This window comes from Cataglyphis hispanica, chromosome 4 (assembly GCF_021464435.1).
Source record: "Cataglyphis hispanica isolate Lineage 1 chromosome 4, ULB_Chis1_1.0, whole genome shotgun sequence".
Taxonomy (NCBI): Eukaryota; Metazoa; Arthropoda; class Insecta; order Hymenoptera; family Formicidae; genus Cataglyphis; species Cataglyphis hispanica.
Window position 1 is genome coordinate 1,141,823 of NC_065957.1, and position 22,280 is coordinate 1,164,102.

The 22,280-nt window shown below is 29.9% G+C and overlaps 4 protein-coding genes and 1 long non-coding RNA gene across 22 annotated transcripts in view; 3 read left to right on the plus strand and 2 right to left on the minus strand.

Annotated features, from left to right (window-relative positions):
* Positions 1-5,540, plus strand: part of LOC126848908 (ankyrin repeat and KH domain-containing protein 1) — a 39,985-nt gene extending 34,445 nt beyond the window's left edge. For 17 of the 18 annotated variants that reach the window (XM_050590224.1, XM_050590225.1, XM_050590232.1 and 14 more), the window contains 3 exons: positions 96-1,382; positions 2,409-2,597; positions 2,722-5,540. In XM_050590224.1, the coding sequence (XP_050446181.1) occupies positions 96-1,382; positions 2,409-2,597; positions 2,722-2,745 (1,500 nt within the window). In that variant the 3' untranslated portion in view covers positions 2,746-5,540. The remainder of the gene's footprint in view (positions 1-95; positions 1,383-2,408; positions 2,598-2,721) is intronic. The other variant, XR_007687323.1, reaches the window with a different exon arrangement.
* Positions 5,541-7,613: 2,073 nt separating this feature from the next.
* LOC126848923 (NAD-dependent protein deacetylase sirtuin-1) lies at positions 7,614-16,540 on the minus strand. The gene is made up of 10 exons (XM_050590279.1): positions 16,390-16,540; positions 15,086-15,218; positions 14,292-14,526; positions 13,344-13,559; positions 12,953-13,160; positions 12,468-12,626; positions 11,671-11,947; positions 10,198-11,021; positions 9,956-10,126; positions 7,614-9,820 (listed from the first exon to the last, which is right to left on the minus strand). The coding sequence occupies exons 1-10, from the start codon at positions 16,538-16,540 to the stop codon at positions 9,720-9,722; spliced, it is 2,475 nt and encodes an 824-aa protein (XP_050446236.1). The 3' UTR covers positions 7,614-9,719.
* Positions 16,541-17,279: 739 nt separating this feature from the next.
* Positions 17,280-19,084, plus strand: LOC126848957 (uncharacterized). Its single transcript, XR_007687328.1, has 3 exons — positions 17,280-17,388; positions 18,097-18,477; positions 18,719-19,084. It is a non-coding gene; the product is annotated as an uncharacterized LOC126848957 (long non-coding RNA).
* A 15-nt stretch (positions 19,085-19,099) lies between these two features.
* On the minus strand, positions 19,100-20,653 carry LOC126848946 (hatching enzyme 1.2-like). The gene is made up of 6 exons (XM_050590346.1): positions 20,452-20,653; positions 20,195-20,298; positions 20,023-20,119; positions 19,793-19,922; positions 19,490-19,686; positions 19,100-19,395 (listed from the first exon to the last, which is right to left on the minus strand). Exons 1-6 carry the CDS (start codon positions 20,561-20,563, stop codon positions 19,124-19,126), a joined length of 912 nt encoding a protein of 303 aa, XP_050446303.1. The 5' UTR covers positions 20,564-20,653; the 3' UTR covers positions 19,100-19,123.
* An 81-nt stretch (positions 20,654-20,734) lies between these two features.
* LOC126848943 (mitochondrial thiamine pyrophosphate carrier-like) lies at positions 20,735-22,198 on the plus strand. The gene is given in 5 exon segments (XM_050590342.1): positions 20,735-20,932; positions 20,934-21,047; positions 21,126-21,278; positions 21,390-21,592; positions 21,729-22,198. Coding segments are annotated over 5 exon segments (939 nt in total). The 5' UTR covers positions 20,735-20,911; the 3' UTR covers positions 22,177-22,198.
* The last annotated feature ends 82 nt before the right edge of the window (positions 22,199-22,280 follow it).

Genomic DNA, 22,280 nt, shown 5'->3' on the forward strand with positions numbered 1-22,280 from the left:
ATTTTTCTCTTTTTTTTATCCAAGATTGTATTAAGAAACTACAATTTATTGTGTCTTTAAAATTAACAAAATACGTCTTGAACTTGATTGGATAGGTGGATGCATCCAAAGCGCCTGGATATCGTGGAACAACGATGTGTTCTCCAGTTTCCAGCAAGCCAGGTATCACGGGAAACTCAACCGCTAATATGATCGGTAACGTGGTATCATGCTCCGTACAGAACAATCCCATGCAATCTGCACAATATCAATCTTCGACAAGCTATAGCGAGCACCCATTACCGAATAAACCACCGGGAGGTCTAGCGGTAGCTAGACCGATGATGCCCCAGCAGAATATTGATATGGGAACAAACATGGCAGCTGCGCAATACAATAGGCCAACAGTCTTTCAAGGTGACTTGACATCGCGAACCGCGACAACTCACCAACCGACGGCGCATGTGATACCATCCTCTACATCACAGCCGGGATTAGACGTTGGTCTGTTTAAAACGAATAACGCTGGTGGTTACGAGCATCCAAATTCTAATCTGCTGAAAATGGTGCCGAACGAGAACCAGAACGCCGGTCATCCCCTGCTACCATTTCACCCGCATATGCAGAGCTTCGCTCAGACCATTGCGCCAGCCACCTCTGTGATCAACACCACCGTCAGTATGTCGAGATTGAACCCTCGCGCTCCCGACTTTTCCAGCTCGTTACATCTGAGCAATAAGTCGCAGGTAATGTTCAATCCTGCCACCGGATCGGCATTGCACCCGGCCAATATGTTCACGGCTACCGTGCCAGCGCCACCGCCGTCCGCAATGCAATCCAACAATTTAGCGATGCTCGGCAACTTCCCACTGGGAAAGTATCAAGCACCTTCACGTGCAACGCCGACGGCAAATACTGGTATTTCAACGACGGCTCAGACACGTTGGCCATTTGCACCAGCACCACATACTAATTATCCGCCACATCAGGAGCCCATGATGAGCCAGATTGGTTTCTCTAATCACTTGGCCAACATCGGCGGGCAACCTGGCGGTAGTATCGATCTAATTACAAGTTTAGAGAACGGTGGTTCACCGGCTATATCTCCTACATCATCGGCACAAGTCACACAGGAGATGAACCAATTAAAAATCGAGGATCGTAAGGTGCCACGACCGATCGGTACCGAGAGAGCATGGAAAAATTATTCGGCGAACATGGGTCCGGGTGGAGATGCTGATACTATTAGTTGGATGCTCAATGACAAATTAGGTTGGCCTTCTAATTGCAATATGGCGCCCAGCATCGACAGACATCAGATGTTCCGATCAAATTCCACTTACAATCAACGTATGCCCAACGTCGACCCTGAGCTTCATCAGATGATGGAGTCCACCTTTCAGGTAATGATTAGCTTTTGCACGATTAAATTTTATCGATAAATAATTTATGGTACGTGTATATGCATATACTTTATGTAATTACTACACACCTATACATAACATAGATTGAGAAAGAAAGGAAGAAAGAATACGTATCTGTACTACATTTAATTTTGTATGTGGGGGAGGGAAGGCAGGGAATTAGATTTTTAAATTATTAAAAGTACGAACAAAACTTTTTATAAAAATGATACCATGTTATTGACTTTTCTTTATTTATTATTCTTTCTTCTTAAAGGAAATCATACAAATATTTCCTTTAGTTTATTATATTATATTGGATATTACAATATCGAGAATAGTGACTAATGATAGATAATGAATAATACAAGATGTCTACTATTTAGAAAAACTTAGAATTCTCAGAGAAATTTTTTGAAAAATTAAATAATTTTCTTGAAATTTTATTAAAACTCGAAGAATTTTATAAAGATTGTCTCTTTTGAAATAATTATTTGTAATATTGCATTGATTTCATTCTTATATTGAATATATATATATATATATATATATAATCGATAATTGGTTAGTGAAAAGAGCAATCACAAAGCGTACGAAAGCGTACAAATTCTTGCTAATAAAATGTAATGCAAATGAAAAATTCTCATTTTATGAAAACCATTCAATTCTTTTCAATAGTATTTCAAATCTTAATATTCGTAATTTAATTAACTTCACTTTTCCATTGTGATATCGCAAAAATATAAAACTTTAAAAAGTGCACATAATAAATAATTAAATTCATTTTACAGTGCATAAAAAAATTCTCTAAATTTTATTTGGAATTTTAAACAAAATTATCTAGAAAGTAAAAAAAAAATTCAATTGTAAAATTTGAATAAACATTCTAATAGCAATTAAAAAAATAAATAATTATATAAAGAAATAGAAATATGCAGTATTCTTAAATGGCACATCAAGCGTTTTTAAAAAAAGCAAAATTTCTGTATAGCATACGCGATTATGTAAATTATTCGTTATGTATAGGGTCACGTGGATGCCCAACAACCTTATCCAGCTAACGGGAACGCAGCTTTGTCACTTATACCAAACTTGGCATTATTGCCAGGACAATTTGGAACGCCTGGCCTGGCAGAAATCCCTCCGAATGAACAGAATAAGATAGATCCACCAGCGTGGGGAATGCCTGATGCCGTGCAAGACAAGCAACATCAGGTAAGATTTTTTCCTGTTTCCGGTAAAATTTCTTCGATATTATATTTGAAATTTATTTCAAAAGTTAGTGCTATGTTGCAGGAGATTATGTATACGACGACATGTTAACTTCGTTTACTTTCAGACGTGGACTAAATGGGCTCATTAAAAAACCAAATCACGTTTACACAGCTTCAACTTTTAAACCTGACGATGGAAATTTTGCAATTCGTAGTAGTAATAGACTTGAAATCGTTTAATTATTTGTAGGTGCATAAATTTACGATCTTATTCAATCCCAGATTCTTTATATTACATATCATGCTAAAAACATGAAATCCTTAATTATTCAACTTATTGCTATTATTAGAATATATCAACTTAATTATAATGTAAAGAATATAAAAGAGAAACAGAAAGAATAAGAGCTAGTTTACGTTTCTATCCGCAAAACGTAGAGAACGCAGATGATGTGTTTGCAGATTGCAAAAAGTTGAAATTTATTTAACTCAGTGCTCGGAGTTAGTTGCCCTTTTCGAGTCAATATCCCTCCACTACCGTTCGAAGCTCTGCGACCGAACCACGCCAATCGCGCGTGTAACGCTATGCCTCAGAAGTGTCCGGATCTAAAAAAGATATATTGGGATTGTACCTTTCGTCAAATCATTAAAATTTGCTTTGGCTATATTATTATTTCTTAAATATATTATAACATATATAATATATGAATAATAGATATTATTATTTATATATATATATTATTATAATATATATATAAATATATATATATATATATATATATATATATATATATATTTATATATATTATTATTTCTTAAATATATTATAACATATATAATATATAAATAATAGATAAATTATCTGGCAAAGAAAATTTTAACGACGATTTGCAGAAGGTCCTAGCATATTTTTTAGATCGGGACGTTCCTGAGGCATAACGTTACATGCATGATTGGCGGCTCGGCTGTCAATTCTCGATTGATAGTGGGGGGATCGTAGGCGTCGCTTCAGATATCGGCTCGAAAAGGGCGGATAACTAATTCCGAGCACTGATTTAACTTATTGCGTACCGATATACATCGTTCTGCGTCTGCGTTTTGCGAATAGCTATCCATGTGAATAGTCTTTAAATTCAGAAAAAGGAAACAATAGAATGATAGTAATTTGATGGTATGATCACTTCAGATTTGGATATTAATCACGCGGAAGTCGCATGCTCCTATCAGTTATTAATTAGCATGAACATTCTAATTAATAATAATTATTTTTTCTTCTATTGTTGGACAGAATCTGAATTTGCGATATTTAAAATACCTTAAACAAGACACTTCCCAGATCTATCGCGATGAAATCTATAAACGTACATTTTCATTTTTACGCTGTTTAGCTTCTGCAGTAATGATAATTAACTAGCTTGGAATCAATTTAAATTTTTACAAAGCGGAATCTTTTGATTCGATGATTGATATAAATTATGAGTTATTTACAATAAGGGCAGCTGTTCTTTATATCATAATGAATTAATTAATGAAAAGAGGTTATTGCGTTACTTTTAAAAGATTTGCTGTAATAATATGATGTATGAGTATAAACAGTTGTATAAATACTTGCTTCGTAATTTCGATTACTTCCATATTGCAAAATGAGGTCGAAGAATAAGCAAAAACAAAGAAATATAGAAGAATCTTACAGAAAATTGTCAATTCATTAAAAAAAAAGAAAAAAAGAAGAAACGAAAAACTGGATATTTCTTTCCACCTTTGCACCTGTGCTTGAATCCGTAATTACATTTTGCGGTATCTGATCATTTTTTTTTTTTTTTCCAAAGCATGGTGCTGTGCCCAGAATAGATCTGCTAAATAGAAAAAGAAGAGCGTTTTTTTGCGCAGAACTCCCGATTACGTCTAGTCGCACTGAGCGCGTTTATTGTTTAACATACTTCCAATTGTATAGACCTCATTAGCGGCTATACGTTGGTGCTATGTCAATAAACAATTGAAGATACGAACGAAATCAAGACGAACAATATATTATCGAGGTTTCAGTTGTCCAGCCGGCTAGGTATATCTTTTTTTTTTTATTTTTTTTTATGTTATAGGCACAATTATTAATCAATCATTATAATGTTTTATTTCAAGCAGATCAATTGGACAGATTTGTATGATACTCCTAGCGAGTTTTAAATCAAGCACATCATATATACCCAAATACATACAAAAGATATACATGCCACGCATAAATGACCATGTTCTTGAAATCGAATTTATTTAAGCATTATAAGAAATGTCACGAACCGAATATACACTGTATTAATAATATGTGCACCGAATTCCTTATTCAGATCAATGAATATTGTTCATTGTTAAAGTGGTAGTGGGCCGCCAATGCATAAAAAATATAGCTGTGCGTCCCTAATGCGACAGTGCTATTATAATATTATTGCTGTGTGGTGGTAATGTTTATTATTATATTATAGTTATTATATATTATACACACAAGACATAAATATAAGAAAGAAAGAAAGAAACAAGTACACATAGAGAAATGTTACCCGCTATTTCGGCTGGACTTAGTAATAATATAATAATATTATATAGATATATATTCGATATATATGAAATGTTCATTTTAATTGAACATTTGAAAATCTTTCTTGATGGGGATTTCGGCAAGTGTTCATTACATAGCGACGATATAATGTAATTGAAACGATCCCCCAGACGCTATAAGTTTCAATGACATGATGATATGAAGCTCATGGAAATCATATGAGGGCTTTTTGACCTATATTCCAGGGAGCGCTTCAATTATTCACTAAGAGTACATTGTTATAATTTAAAGCCTATTTTCAAATTTGATTTATGATAACTGCGATATATATGATATAAAACTATTATATGACATATAACAATAAAGCAAATAAATAAATATAACGACGACAAATTTATTTTCTCTTTAATTATATTTACACTCCTATCACATTCATGTTTTCTTCACAATTTATTTCATTCTTAGAAATACCTCAAGACCTCTTGTATTTAATATATATATAATTTTTTTTTGAATGTTCATTTTATTCATAAATGACATTATTATTTTTATATTTTTTTATCAATAAATCCTTAACAAACTGATGCAAAAAGTTTCAACTTCAAAATTGCAAGATTAGAAATTTTTATCATGATTTTTATCACGCAATTATTTTAAGGCTCTTGATGATTTTTTATCGATTTTAGAAGAAATCATGAGTTTTTTTCTTGCAAAATAAATATCCAAATGCAAAATATGTTCAGAAGACATCCCGAAGACATCTTAAGAATTGTGTTGTCAAAGTAAATTTTCTTTTTTAATTCCAATATCGTGTATTCGATAATATAATTCGTATTCATATAACTCTGCTAAAATATATAACGATTAATAATTTTAATAGATTTTATTTATTTTGTGAGATTAAAATCTCGTGCATATTGATTTTTGTAGGAAAATATTGTAGGAAGGAAAATAAATATAACATTTTTATTATAGAAAAACGTTTAATTTAAGAGATAAGCTTATACGATAATAATACCGAAGAAACAGGAAACTTACAAAGTTTGTAATAGAGAACAATTTTTTATATATAATAGTCATATTACATTAAATAACAAATTATAAAAGAATGTATAATATTCAAGATTTTATGCTACTTTGTTGTATCGTTGAAAACGTTGAAACATCTAATGTAATATAAATTACATCTCCAATCAAACATATAATCTTTTTGTTTCATTCATCTGATACGATAACAATCGCAAATTATAGTAAAAATAATAAATATTTATATGTGACAGAGTATATTCATATAGAAATTTACTGTACTGCACAAAAAAGTTGATATTGATTGTCAAACTTTTACGAGTTGACCTCTCTCTCTCTTTTCCCCTCTTCTTTTCTCTATCCCCTTTCTCTCTCTCTCTCTCTCTCTCTCTCTTTCGCTGAATCGATTCTTACGTATAATCGTCACTATATAAAAAATATATTTGTATAACAAATATATTTTAAAATGTATATAATATTACATGATGACGCTTCTCGATTAACATGTCTTGTAATCATACATAAAATATCTTTTAAACTTCCTTTTAAGTAGCTGGCGCGCACATAAGTAAATAGTAATTAAGTATATATAAAAATCCCAAAAAAACTAATTTATCATAAATGAACAATAATTATATGTATGATAATTTAAAAAAAAACTAATTCATTTAATATTCGAGATTATATGCGTTAGTGTACATCGTTGATCGCAAAAAATCCAAATTTCCAAAGATTTGTGAAATCACGCAAATCGGGGCATCTGGAAATCCTTTACTTATTCACACATACTCGCGTATGTATATGTATATACACTCGTAAAAAACAATATATATGTATCAAATATAAATAAAAGGAAAGGAGAATTCACGAAGCATAATACTACCTAATCTATCTTCTGTCCACCGTCCAGCAGAAAAAGTGATAGATAAAGATTTATACAAAACGAAAAATAATTCTTGTGTATGTGTGTGTATATGTGTATGGTCTAATCTTATTAAATCACTATCTGTTAGTGTAAGGAACCAAATGCTAGTTCGAGTTTTCTGCGAATTATCGCTGTAGCGAGAAAGTATCCCTGCAACGAAACGATTCTTCTAGAATTGTTTCTCTTGTATAACAGAATAATGTAAAATAAAATCTTATATGCATGTTTAGAAATGTATTATATGTGTTTACTTATCGTGTGATTTATTTATCTCTCTCTCTCTCTCTTTCTCCCTTTCTTTTTCTTCTTCTCATGCGCACATATACATACTTTAACATATTTCATATTTATAATTATATATTTCAAACATTACTCATACAATGCGACAGCATTGAATCAAAGTAAGTTTACGTCCATTGTAATTATACATATAATAAACTTGTACACACAACCGCGTTTTCTATTTCTTACAGATATACGTTGCAATAATAACTTTGACAGAACCGTTTCCTTTGTGTGTATACAAAATGTCTTAATCTGCACCCAGTTTTCGCATTACTCTTGTACATTTTTTCCATAATTTATATGATTACACATGTATTTTTGTTAATTTATGCATCTGCAGCTGCAGATTAATGACGGTTTGTCAAACATTATTGCATCATTTTATTTTAATCTTGTAAATTCGCTATTCTATTTTTTTTCTTCTGGCTCATATAAAAATAACATGCAATGCGAAGCTATCCAACATTGCTTTGTACATTCGCCCGTGCTCCAATAAAACAAAGTTGAACTTAATAAATCTAAAGAGAGTGTTCTCATTGCAGAACTATGATGATTATTTATATTATCGGGATGCAAAAAACTATAAATATAATTTAATGGTAGAATGTGATTGTGGCAACATCGGCCGATAAAGATTTCATAAGAGATAGAGTTATTTATTTATTAAAAATTCGATCAATCTTGCTTTTTAAATTGAATAATTCTTGCAAATACTTTCATAATTAAAAGTATTATAATTAAATAAAAAGCCATATTAAAAAAAAACTTTCTTCTATTTAACAGAAATATACCATTTGTAATGAACTATCATTCCTCTCTTTCTCAAGTTTGTAATGAAAGAAGATCTCGACTAATATTGACGATCTTAATCATAATGACAAAAATAGCAATGCATATAATATAAAACTATCAGTATTTAATTTTTAGTTAATACTAATCTAACACAGTATTAATATATAACCAATTGTTGTTTTATATCATTAAATAAAATATTAATTCTATTATTATTTACCAATCAAAGTACTCTCAAATTAGAAATCACAAAAAAACTATTTGAGGCCCAAATTGTCATAGATTTACCGTTTCAACAAAGAAATTTTCCATATTATTCTGTTCATGTGTACTTAAAATGTAATTACTGCATTCTGATAATGAAAGAATGTGATACATTATTTTCACAAATATGCATTAATTAGATTTGTCATATTATAGCGAAATTGGTTGGATGCACTAATGCGCATTGGTGCACATTTTAGATGTATCATATAAAAATTTATAATATAAATATGAATAATTAAAATATTAAGATAATTATAATAGCATAAATTATTATTATAATTTGTATTAAAGAATAATAATATTAGCTCCTAGTTTAATTAATTACTTTACTTCTTAAATTACTTATGTCATTATAAATTTGGGTACAATTATCTTTATATATATTTATTTGTGTGTAGTGCATCCAATTAAATTCGTTATTAGTTTCTATCTGTTATTTTAGTTGCATTTTCTACATTTCTTCTGTTTTTTTTTTGTTTGTCTTCTTTTATATGATTGTTTAATTAAATACAATGAATATGCAGCAATAAAACTATACAGCCAAAAAAGAATAAATCTGAATCATATAGAACATTACATGATAGATGCATTAATTCATGAGTTGATTTTTATCAACTGGGGTTTAATATATTAAAGATTAATCTCATTTACACGTTATCGCACAATTAGGACAAAATGTTGTGTCACACTCTCGCTATGTCTTTTATAATCAAAAGACAGACTGAAACATTGATATATACATTTTACGAATATAAAGAAGATTAAATAGACTGTATAATTCATATTATAGAATAGTAAGAATAGTACATTAAGCTACAAGCATTTTTTTGATCATTTCCATATATGATCTTCATATAGACAGAAACAATTATTAGTTGTGTCATTAAAATGCCATTCAAGAGAAGGTGATACATTTCATGTATAAGACTAATGATACTTTATGTACATTAGTATGGGTACTGCAAATTTGCATTCAATAACAATCATTTAAAAACAAGAAAAATATGGAGTTTTGTGCTTAACAAATCCCTCGATTTGTGTTATTTAAACGTGAAAAAAATTTCGAAAATATTCCGACTAAATAAACATTAGCAGTTATATGTATGTGCATTGGGCTGTCTACAAGTAATATTTAACATATATCTTACTTCATTACCGAGCCGAAAAAATTGCACTGTTTATCATTCTATATAAATAATCTCAACAAACTTTGATGAAAATTGATAAAAAAACAATGATTGAAACTAACCATTACATAGTTCAGGTATAGTTCCAATTCAATGCTGTTCAGCACTATAAGAATTACTCGCCCATTTCGCCTCATTGTTTTGACTGTCAGTATCAGCGTCTGCTCCTTCCGACAGATCGTCGTCCGCACCTGAACAAACAAAAAAATTATATTAAATAATTAATAAATCAATAGATTACATGAAATTATCAAAGCACAAGTTTAAAAATAAATAAGACTTGATATCTTTGACATAAAATAAAATAAATAAATGAAAAAACTTACATGTTTCTTCTTCTTCATCCTCGTCTTCTTCTCCTGAAGAAGAGTCAGTATCACTATCTGTGCTTTCGGAATTTGCTGAGAGGGAACACTGATCATAATCTTCAGGTTCGGAATAAACCTCCGCACCGGGAAAGATGTATCTACCTGGCGCCAATTGATAATATGAATTTTCTGCAAAAGATTGCAATTAATATTTGTTTAATTTATTCAAAAGTGTCGAAGTATTTGTGATAATAACATACCTGGTAACCTCATGGCGAGGCTCTCTCGAGTTTTTGGTTGCCAGCAATGTCTTTCTAAACTTCTATTCTTCAATTCGGCAATATCAAACTTCTCCTCTGTGCTATCGACACTATTACAACTATCACCTATACCAGAATCCAAGATGGAATCCACCGATGCTTGCCTCGGCTTTGGTATCAATTTGTCTGTTTCGCCAGCATCCATCATTATAGTATTGTCATAGTTGTTTGATTTTCCACAATTGTCTAGCGAATTATATGATAAGGTATTTTCGCTTATAATAGCTTCTGAAGAAAGGGACAATGATACTGGCACTATCTGACATTCTTTGAAATTCTTTTTAGACATTGATGCAACATTAAATCTATTTTCCAATGAAGTCATTGGACATTCAATATTCACTTTTGCCGGTGATATGGAACTTTTCGATTCACATATGCTACCAAAATTCATCCTTTTGGAACTATTTTCTACACTAGTATCACCTGATCGTCTCTTTGGACTCTCTCCAAAAAGATTGAAGCTTTGTTCTGCATCTTTGACGCATTGACCAGCATGGAAAGATGATATACAGCCATTGATTTTTTCTGTATGATGCGAAATTGCATTTGTAGTCTTCAATAGGCCGTTTTGATTTTCAATCAAAGAAGGTACGTTTTGAGGCTTAAAATCAACTTCTATACTGTCCCGTGATATTTCAGTATTGCTTGTTGTATCTTGATTCTGTTCCCACATATCGGACGAATAACGCAATGACAGAAGTTGTGGAGCTTCTTTCAAGATTGTATCATACCAACAGACTTCTTTATAAGTGTCACCCAACCTGCCATAACATAAAAGATTGCGATTTTAATTATCATAATTAAAATTAATCATAGCATTGAATATTAATTAAATAAAAATTTATTATTTATGTGTGAATTTACAATAATATAACATGCATGTAAAATTTTATGTATAAAAAATTAAATAATATTAAAATATATTTAGCACAAATAGGATGTGTAGTCAAAGATTGTAAAAAAAAATTCCCTGAAAACTCCCTGATCTCTCATATATTTTTATTGAACATTTCTGGTAAAAAAATTATTTTTACGCGATAAATTTTTTTTTAAATAAGATTTTTCATGTATGTTTTCTTTTTATTAAAAAAAAAAAAAAACAGGCACATAAGTTTCAAGTGCTACATTTGCAAATGAAAAAAATTAAATAGCTTTCATAAATATATATTTGTTTTGTTAAAATATTCAATATATAAACAGAGGCATATATATATATACACGCATACACATAATTGACAACTTAGCCTATCGGTAGATTGCTGATAGCTTATTAAAAAAAAAAAAAAAAAAAAAAAAAACCTAAGAATTCCAGGTTTTGTCAAGGTTTCCCCCCCCCCTTTTCTCTAGGAAGTAGACATCCTAAGAAAATCCTTTCATATAGAAAAAATGAATTATAAACTTTTTACTTACAAATGGCATATTTGATTTATAATAACGTCACCATCGCCTAATAGTTCAATGTCGAATTTTAGATGTGGCAATGGTTCTCGGTTAATGAGAATCTGTGGTACATGCGACGGAATGGACGATGGAATTAAAGCTACTGGCCGAACTTTCAAGGACGAACCAATAACGATTAGAAGATCACAATCGTCTTTGTCTTTAGCCATCGCATCGTGAAAAGCATCTGGAAGTCCTTCACCGAAGAAAACGATATCTGGCTTCATTATACCTTGCGATACCAAGTCTGAAAATTTTAAGCACAAGATAAAATTTAATTTAATTAAATAGTAATTACTTTTGTTTACTTAATAAATAATTCTTTTAAAAATGGCGTTGTTTTTTTCTTTTTCTTTTTTTTTTTTGCTCAATCGTAACACACAATACTGTCAAATCGAGGAAATGGTAAACGACAAAAACCGTTGCTCTAAATAGCCACGAAACACGGCACTCACATAAGTAAGTGCAATCTTATAAGTTTACCTTTATGTGCTTATTAACAAGCGAAGTTTTATTCGCAGTTACGATTGATGTACCGACTTATGTGTTGGATCAGTAACTTCATTTAGTTTGAGACGTAGAAGAGTAGATAACATTCTCTCATTGGCCATCAACTCGCGACACTATAGCAAAGGCTTAAATAACGGAAAACTATCACTAAAGATAGCTAACTCTCCATATCATATTGAAATTGATAAGCCGTTACGAAAGACTGCAAATAAATAACTATCAGCAAGAATTATACAAAAACAAATTTTTTTATTTACCTCTGTAATTCTCGCTGCAATTAATTTCGGATAGAGAAGGCAACGCGTTGATACGGCATTTCGGGCACGTAGGTATCCTTTGTGCGAAGATATCTTCCCTAACATCATCTGCTTTCACTTGATATTTACATCTTGTACATGATGCAGTGGCAAAAGAGCCTTTAATAGAAAATATTAAATAGTTATAAAACACTAAATACAAAATGTAATCTGCATAAACTTGACATTTTTGAACAATTTATTGTAAATGCTTGAAACTGATAAATAATGCTCAATTATCTATTTTTATTCTAGAATCTTAGAATAAAAATTTTTTAAATTCTTATATTAAAACTCTCAATTATAAAACATATATTCATTATTTAAAGTTGATGTAATTAAATATATATATTTAAGATTATATAAAAATTAATATCCAAAAAAACATTTAAATGTGTAAAATATTACTCAAATATTCTTTATGTAATAAACAAATAATAACTTACCATGGCATTCAATTACATTTTTAATACCAGCCACTTGTTCCAAAGTGTCAATATTTTGTGAATAGTTTCTCAAGAGCTTCTTCTGCTTCTCTAACATTTTGATGAACCTGTGACACGGACTAGGTTTAAATTGTCCTGGATAGATTTCACAGGCAAATTTGTAAAATGGTCTGGGATCTTGGCTAAAATAATTAATGTCAAACATAGCCTGAAAATAAATCAGGAAATAAAAATTATATATAAATTTCATTTAACTGTAAGATATATAGTCTTGAAATGTTTAGGATATTAATATATGATACAGCTGTTTATAATTCAAGAATATTAATATTAAATATGCAGCTATTCATAACTCAAACAATTATAAAGCTGAGATTTAAAATTTTATTACCTGTGGGTCTGGTAAGTCTGGAAAATCCTGTGCTAGTCTCGAATAAATACCATCTTTACTTCTAAAATCGGGAATACCACAACTAACACTAACACCCGCGCCAGTCAAGACTATAATTTTCTTGCTATTACGAATTAATCGTACTGCATCCGATAAAGTATTTATATGTCTAAGCTTTTGCCGCCTCGGAGGTTCTGACATCATATTGATTATAATCTGAAATTAGTATAATTCATTGTTATATATATTTAATTATCTTTTAATTTTAAAACTTAAACAGGGTGTCTATTCAAATCTTGTAAAAAAAAATCCTTGATTTTCCAAGTATTTTTGTTTAAGATTCTAAAAAGAATATTTTAAAGATTTTGTAGTGCAACTTTCTAAAATAAGTTTTTTTATTTTTTCTAATGTTTTTTATTAATACAAAGAAACATAGAAGCATTTAAATTTACAACATTGTTCACAAAAAGAAATATAAAAGTATTTAAGTTTTAAATATTAGTTTTGAAAATGTTCTAGAAAAAACTGAATAGCTTTCGTAAAATAAATATTTTAATAAAAATAAATATTTTTTATTTACATCATATTTTCATTTTTATATTATATTATATTTAAAACATTGTTAAGCATATTATAGTTAAACATATTATTGATAAAACATTGAATATATACATATAAACACAGAGATATATATTTATAATATATTTTGAATACATATAATTCACAACTTGGCTTATCGACAAAATGCCGATTGCTGACAATATAAAAAAAAAATTATCAGAAAATTTTTCTTTGAATATTCTCAATGCCCAATGAAATTCTATTAGAATTCCCTAATTTTTTTAGATATAAAAGAAATTCCTAAGTATTCCACAGGTTTTCCATATTTTTTCAAGAATTGGATACTCTGTTATATTATCTTATAAAACTACAAAATATATTCTATACCTTCCATAATGTAAGATCATCAACTTGCTCAGGAATCAATGTGGAATCCATAAGAAGATGATGTAAGAGATCCCTTGGATCTGCACCTGTCAACATCTGCTTCTGAATCCATGAAGAAGCATTTCTCCATTGATGACTGATCTCTCCATCTCCAGAAAGATCAGACAAACCTGATAAGTCTGATAAATTTGAGACAGTAGAAGACATCTCATCTTTCTCGTCTGTAGTATCAATTCTGAAATATTATATTAAACAATATGTAATTTAAAGATAAACTAGTTTTTTATTTAATATGTTATATAAAAAAAAGTAGACTATTTTCTATGTGTATATTTGTAAACCATTATCACATTATTGTTTTTCATTTTATTATTTTTTTTTTAAATGATAATAAAAATAATTATTAAATTTAAATAAAGTTATTAAATTTTCTCAAAATTTACTAGTTAATAATCAAATTTTTCATTGGACTTGTATAAATTAATGTCAAATGGCATGTAAGTATGGCATGACAAATTGGCATGTAAGTATAATTACAAATTTGTGAACGTGTTCTTTACAAACTTAATGTTGCAAACTTTATCATTGGCCAAGTTTGATCACTTATAATTTAATAATTTGTAGTTTTGATTTGTAGTTTCTGTATTAGAATTTACAAATCTATTGTGTTCTTATATTACATTATTATAATATTGTATAAGATATTCTATGTATGTATGTGTATGAATATAAATATAAATATGTATAAATGTTTTAGGCAAAAATATAAAATAATATTTGTAAATAGAACTTACGTGTAACCAGTACCATTACTAGCAGAATCAATTCTAGATGATGGTGATTGTAGACTTATAATTGCAGGAGATATGGATGTAGATTTAGATTCATCACTCAGTTCATTAAATCCGCTATCTGCACCAAGTATTTCTGTATAATACAAAAATATTATCAACATTTTACATTATAGTATATTAGACCAACTTATATTAATATATCGCATAACCAGTAAATATAATATATATGATCAGCTTAAAAAAAAGCAAAAAAAATATGATTATATTTTTTTCTTTATTAATTTTCTAATTTCCATCCTTAATCTTATTTCACGTAATTTATTTCATGTAATTTATTTGTGTGTGGGTGTGTGTGTATGTGTGCGCGCGCGTGCGTATATATTTGATATTAAAATATATATATATAGCTAACAGTAGAAAAATAATTATATATTTTTCATTGTTTCATTATCAATAAAATTGTGTAATAATAATAAAATAATTGTAAGCAAATAAAAAAATGTTTAAAAAAATGTAAGTTAAAAAAATTTGAAATTTAAATTTCTTTGAAATATGCATTTTACAAAATTTAAAAATTAATTTTTCTTTCTCCCTCTCTCTTACTATAGTAATAAAAATATGTTTAAAAAAATGTAATTTTCTCTTGATATAGTTATATTTCGCGCCAAGTAATATTTAAACGAATATTCTGAAACATCTCGCTTCAACAAAATGGCGGTAGTGTATTGCATGTAAAATCTGGTAAGATGTAAGAAATTTGTTCTTCCTTCGAGAATTCGAGAGCTAGGAATAGGAAATTTATTCCATATCAAATGCGGAAAGTATTACTAAAACTAATTAACGAAAAAATAAACGTCGCAGAGAAAGAGCAACGAAACAGAGTACAGAAGGTGCAGTTGAAACAAACGAACATACGAATGCCATCTGTGAACATCTTAATGAGGACGCGATGACTGAGCGCGTAGCCAGCAGTTCCGAATACGATCGATTTTATCGATCGACTCGTATTCCTAAAGAGAAGCATCTCGATATTTCGAATAAAAACAGAAAAAGAAAAAGAAATATATCAATCGGATCATAGCCTGACGGAAAATGTACCATCGTTGATGAAAAAGAGGTGACTATAAAATTGCGACGCAGTAAGCCGCGACTGTCATGGCGGCCACATAACGCGGAGAAGGATCGAGAACACAATGGCGAGGCGAAAAGCGTTCAATGGCTGCCATCTTGCGTATCAGAAGCACCCGCGAATTTCGCGATAATCGCGACGATCGCGTATAATCGTTATTAGACGATTCTGATACCTTCGAATTCGTCGTGCGAGCTGTCATGTGGTGGACCGGTGAACCGCGGTTCCTCCAGAATCGCGACGACGTTCCCCCCATGATCGCCGCCATCGATCTTACGACGTTTCACTGGGGACGAATATTCCAGCAGCTCCGAACTCGACGCCATTTTCGACAGCAATGCTGAGCAATGCGACGAATAATGTCATGCACTCTGGCTAGTCTTTCGCTCCGCCAGAGGTCGCCCCAGTCTTCCCGGCTTTCCCTTTCCCCCATAGTTTCTTCCTACCTATTTCATACGCTTTTTATATGCTTCATATATAGCCGTACAAGATATTTACATAAGGTTTATTTCCTGGGAAATTATGAAAAATCTGGAATTCTTATAGAATTTTTTTTCTGCAAAAATCGGAATTTTCACAGAATTTTACTCGACCAATTTTTTTTTAAATTCTCTAATAAATCTCTCATATTATCGTAAGCAGTCGGCAATCTATCGATAAGCCAAATTGTGTGTTTAAAATCTATATTATAAATATATATTTATCTCATATATTCAATATTTTAATAAAATATTGGATATTTTTTTATTGTAATTTATAATGATAAAAAAATTAAAATGTTATGCGAATAAAAAATCTTTATCTTACGCTATTCAGTTATATATATATATATATATATGGAAAAATCGCTGAATAAAAAATTCTCTATCTTGAAGTCTAATCTCATTATAATCTCATTTTAAATGCATGAGCTATAGATACGGACCTAAGGTTTTACCCTTATAAAAAAGTTGAGAGTTGATTGGCTATCGCATTGCCTTTTGTCACGTGACAAGCATCGCCGCGACCTATGTGCAGGAGCCGTAATAATTCTATCTAAAACCGGATGTTCCCTACTCTTGGGAGCAGAGATGGCGCTGAAAATCATCATTTTTCTTCTAAAAGGAAATGTGCACAACACTTCTCAGTTCTCCTGCATCCAGAATCTTTCTTTCCACCATTGGCGTTGCTGCGAGTAAGACGTTTCTTCTTTTATTCTCTTCGTTTCCGTAATATGTAATTCTGTGAGAATACTTGTTTTTATTTAATCGGGGGCAAATTTTTCAAGCTACTTTGCTTCGTCAGTATTTTCTTTTTTTTGCGGATTAAAAACAATTGATCAAATACGATTTTTTTATGGATTTCGTCGTTCATTTGTAATCGTCATACACGTGGATCTTCGTTTAGTCTTCGTAATGTTCCATCTTTACAATCAAAGCATGTGCAAATAGAACATATTTGTTTTTTTCATATTTTATATAGAATAAAAAATTTGCTTTATTTATCGCATAAGGAACTTAAATATATTTGTGAGCCACGATTAAAGTCGACTTTTACGTGCATATATACGTGATTCTATATGTAGTTTTAGTAATTTTCAAATAAAAAACTATTACTTGTGGCTGCTTCTAAACATTTTCATTAATTATGCTAATAAGTTTATTAGCTAAAGTCAATCAAGAATTCCTCTCATTTTGGCATGCCTCCGTCTCGTATCTCGATGGAGCATGAATGCTTGTGGGAGGTAGAGCAAAGAGGGAATTTGCCTTCGGAATCCACACGATACTGTCTGGAACCGTTTCTCTAAGTTCCCAATAATTTTTTAATTCTTAAATATTGACATATATTCTTGCAGGTTCTAATTGCGTACAGAAACTATATATAGCATTTTTAATGATTTTAGGGCCAGATAAGATATAAATCCAAAAATTCTAAATGTTTTGCACATCTGTCTGAGAACAATAAAGGAAAAAGATTTGATTAAGGAGAAGAAGAGTTTCAAATAGAAGAATGCCAGGCTTTATATCATTGGATAAACTTGTCAAGCATTGTGTGGTATTGATAGAACACATATGGACTATCTATCATACAGTTCACATGATTCTTTGGCATTTTCCAACTTGAAGAAGGAAGTCGGATATTAAAAACATTGATTAAAAAATGAAAAACATCTATAGCATGTATTTGGGAAGCTTGTTGGAACATTGTAACTGCTATTTACAATATTAAGAACAGCAATATTTTGAGAAAGAAAATCTAACTCTTGGTTAAAATGATTAAACAAGTAAGTTTACATAAATTATATATATATATATATATATATATATATATATATATATATATAATTCTCTCTTTAAAATAAATTATTAAAAACTTTTATAACATGATGATATTAGCATATGATATGATTGTGATATTACACACATTTTCCTCTAAGAAGAACTGATTTTATAAATTGCAGCTTTCTCTTTCATAATTATATATAAATATCAAAAATAATTCTAACATTTTTTATATCACTTTAGGTTACAAAAGCTATTGGTGATTGACAATCAAGATAGTAGTAACATCGCAAGGATAATTACAGGATCAACTGAATAATCTTTTGCAAGAATAATTTTGTCAATGTGGAAAATCAATGGTTGATCAATGAAGAAGTTATTTATACTTGAGGAAAGACAAAAAATTTTGCATAAATGACATGACAATCATCAGGATAAAAAATTTTAAAATTTAGTACAAAGATAATGCAAGATAATAGAGTCAATTATGTAAAACAATTTTAAACAATCAATGACATTATATTGTGCATGATATTGTATATCAATACAAATTTTGAAAAATTTAATAAATTTTTTTATCTATATATAAGTTTAGTGTTACAAATTTAACCGAATGTTTGCAAGAAATTAATTTATGAATAATGTAACCTATAATCCCAACATTTTGCAGATACTGTGATATATTCGCGCTTCCTCTGGTTTGTCCAAACATCCGTAAAGATTGTTTAGCTTCAGACAATCAATTTTACTCATCGCTTTTCGTTGGCCGATCATAACACCAGATATTTTTGGTGTCAGGGTTGGTTTCATAGGATCTATGCTAAAAAAGTAGTTACCGTAATGCATTATGCTATCGTATCCGTACTCGTAACTATATGTCGTGTTCTCCGGCGATTGCTTGTTGAAGTTTGATCGAAATCCTAATATACAAAAGAAGCGACCGTTAAGAAAACAAAAATATTAATCCCATAATTATATAAGTTTGTAAATTTAGGAATAATAAATTTTTTTTACCAGGTATAATATTTTCATAATGTACATTTATATATATATCTCTATCGGCACGACTGTGTTCGTGGAAGATACCGAGAGCGTGCATCAACTCGTGTATCACTCTTCCCTCGTTTTCTAAGCAATTGGGTCCTTTCTCGTCTGGTGGTTCCAAGGAAAGGATTTGAGCTCCACCGAATTTACCCACAAATGACCAGCATCTGCATTAATTTTTTATATATGTAAAAAAGAAATTAGATTTAGTTTTTAACATTGTTTTTAAAATGCAATTCAACATTGCGTTTGACATAAAATGTAAATATTTACCCTTTAGGATACATTATTGGCCAAATCAGCAAGAAATCCTTGACTTTACCATCCCATGGAATAAATTTGATACATGTCATATAATTCATATATAAGATTGCTTTATATATTTTCATATAATCCGTAGGATCTGAAAATAAAATATTATTTTTATGTTCTCATCTTTATTTTTTCAAACAATATTGAATGTAATATTTAAATGTATTAATTAATTATTTATACATACGTACTATATAAAGCGCTAATTATATAAGGAACAGTTCTATTTTGCCACAGTTTATCCGGGAAAACATCCCAACGTAAACCAACACGCCAATAATTGAAATACTAAACATAAAAAACATAATATAAAATATTATATGAGAAATATGATAGGGAAGAAAGAGATAATAATAATTATACCTCACTAGTCACGGCTATGTCTCCTTCAAATAAACCGGGACGGACTTCCGGATCTTGCAATGATTCGTAAAGACGCAATAAATCATCTTGGTTCGATGTTCTAACTGTATAAAAGCAGTTTTATCTTGTAACATTTGCATTCTTCGACATTATAATGGAAAAATTCTAGTTTTTAACATAGCAATATTTTTTAAGGAGAGATAAGAAATCCAAAGATATGCAATTATAAGTTCTTGATAATATATCTGTACACTCACCTATATTAGGTACAATAGGATGTATCGCGTTGACAGAAGTGTTATTTATTGGTAGTGCGATCGCGATCGATGCGCAAAATAAATATGTGCATGTTAGCAATTTAATTTTCATAATTATTTCTTTGTATCACACACTTTTGTAACACTAGCAATTGCTACGAGACGTTGTTCGCGGTTTTTTTTCAAAAAGGAATGCCTTGACACGTGACAGGCAAAGTTAGGTAAAGTCAGATTAGATTAACAATTGATTTATGAGCTGATTGATGAAATCAATGAAAGTTGATGAAAGACTTCAAAAAATTTCGAGGTTTTCTTACATTTCTTCAAGATGAAATTTGATATTAAAAAATGTAAACATATCCTATTCATTTTGTTAGCGTTTCCATAAAAAATGTATTTAATATTTAATTATTAAAGTAATAAATATAAATGATAGCATATATATATAATAAAGTGATTAATGTTGAAGATTATGGGATTTTATTATGGGAAAAACGACTGAGCCAAATTTAGATCATGCAATTGCAGGAGCTGCTAGTGGATTTATAACGAGATTTCTATGTCAACCTTTAGATGTTGTAAAGATTAGATTTCAAGTAAGCTTTATTATATAAAATTTGTGTTAGATATTTTTTTCTCCTCGTGCAATTAGATAATTATTATTTCTGTTACAGTTACAAGTTGAACCAATTTCAAAATATCATATTAGCAAATATAGATCTGTACCACAAGCTTTTTTATTAATCTTGAGAGAGGAAGGAATTTCCGCTTTATGGAAGGGCCATGTACCTGCACAATTATTATCGATTACTTATGGGATGGCTCAGGTACAGAATAAAATTTGTCCAATAATATATTTTTTATGGCAATTAATATTAGTTAATTTAAGGACTTTTTATATCATATTTATATATATTATGTTTTTATCTCTTTTGTAGTTTTATTCTTACAATATGTTTAAGAAAATGATACAAAGAGTATCAAAAATTGAGGATTGGAATCATTCAATGCATTTTATTGCTGGTGCTGGTGCTGGATGCATGGCAACTATCGCTTCATTTCCTTTTGATACAGTAAGGACTAGATTAGTAGCTCAGTCGAATAATCATCAAGTGTATAATGGAATGTTACATTCTTGTAGGTGAGTAACAGAAAGATTATTTTCAATTCACATTAGTACTAATAATAAAAATTATAACAATATTTTTATTAGCATATAAATATCTTGATATAAAAATATTTTTATATTTTAATAATATATATTTAATTTTTTTCAGTTCAATTCTTCGACAAGAATCGCCAAAAGTTTTTTTCTCTGGTCTATTCCCGACTTTATTGCAAATTGCTCCACATACTGGCTTGCAATTTGCATTCTATGAATTTTTCACAGATTTCTATAAAAGATTTACTTCTGATACCGATACCAATTTCTATAATTCTATGCTATCTGGTAGCGCCGCTGGATTCATTGCGAAAACAATAGTCTATCCGTTTGACCTTGCTAGAAAGAGGTTGCAGATACAAGGTTTCCAACATGGTCGTAAAGGATTCGGCAAGTTCTTTCAATGTAATGGATTATTGGATTGTTTGAGACTGACTATAAAAGAAGAGGGAATGCAAGGTCTTTTCAAAGGTCTAGTACCAAGTCAGATAAAAGCTACCATAACTTCAGCTCTGCATTTTACCGTATACGAACAAGTTTTATTATTGTTAAGAATATTGTAATATAACAGCGAGTTCAAACAAGACGGATTTACTTTAATATAAATATATATATATATATATATATATATATATATATATATATATTAAATATACTTTTATTGTAA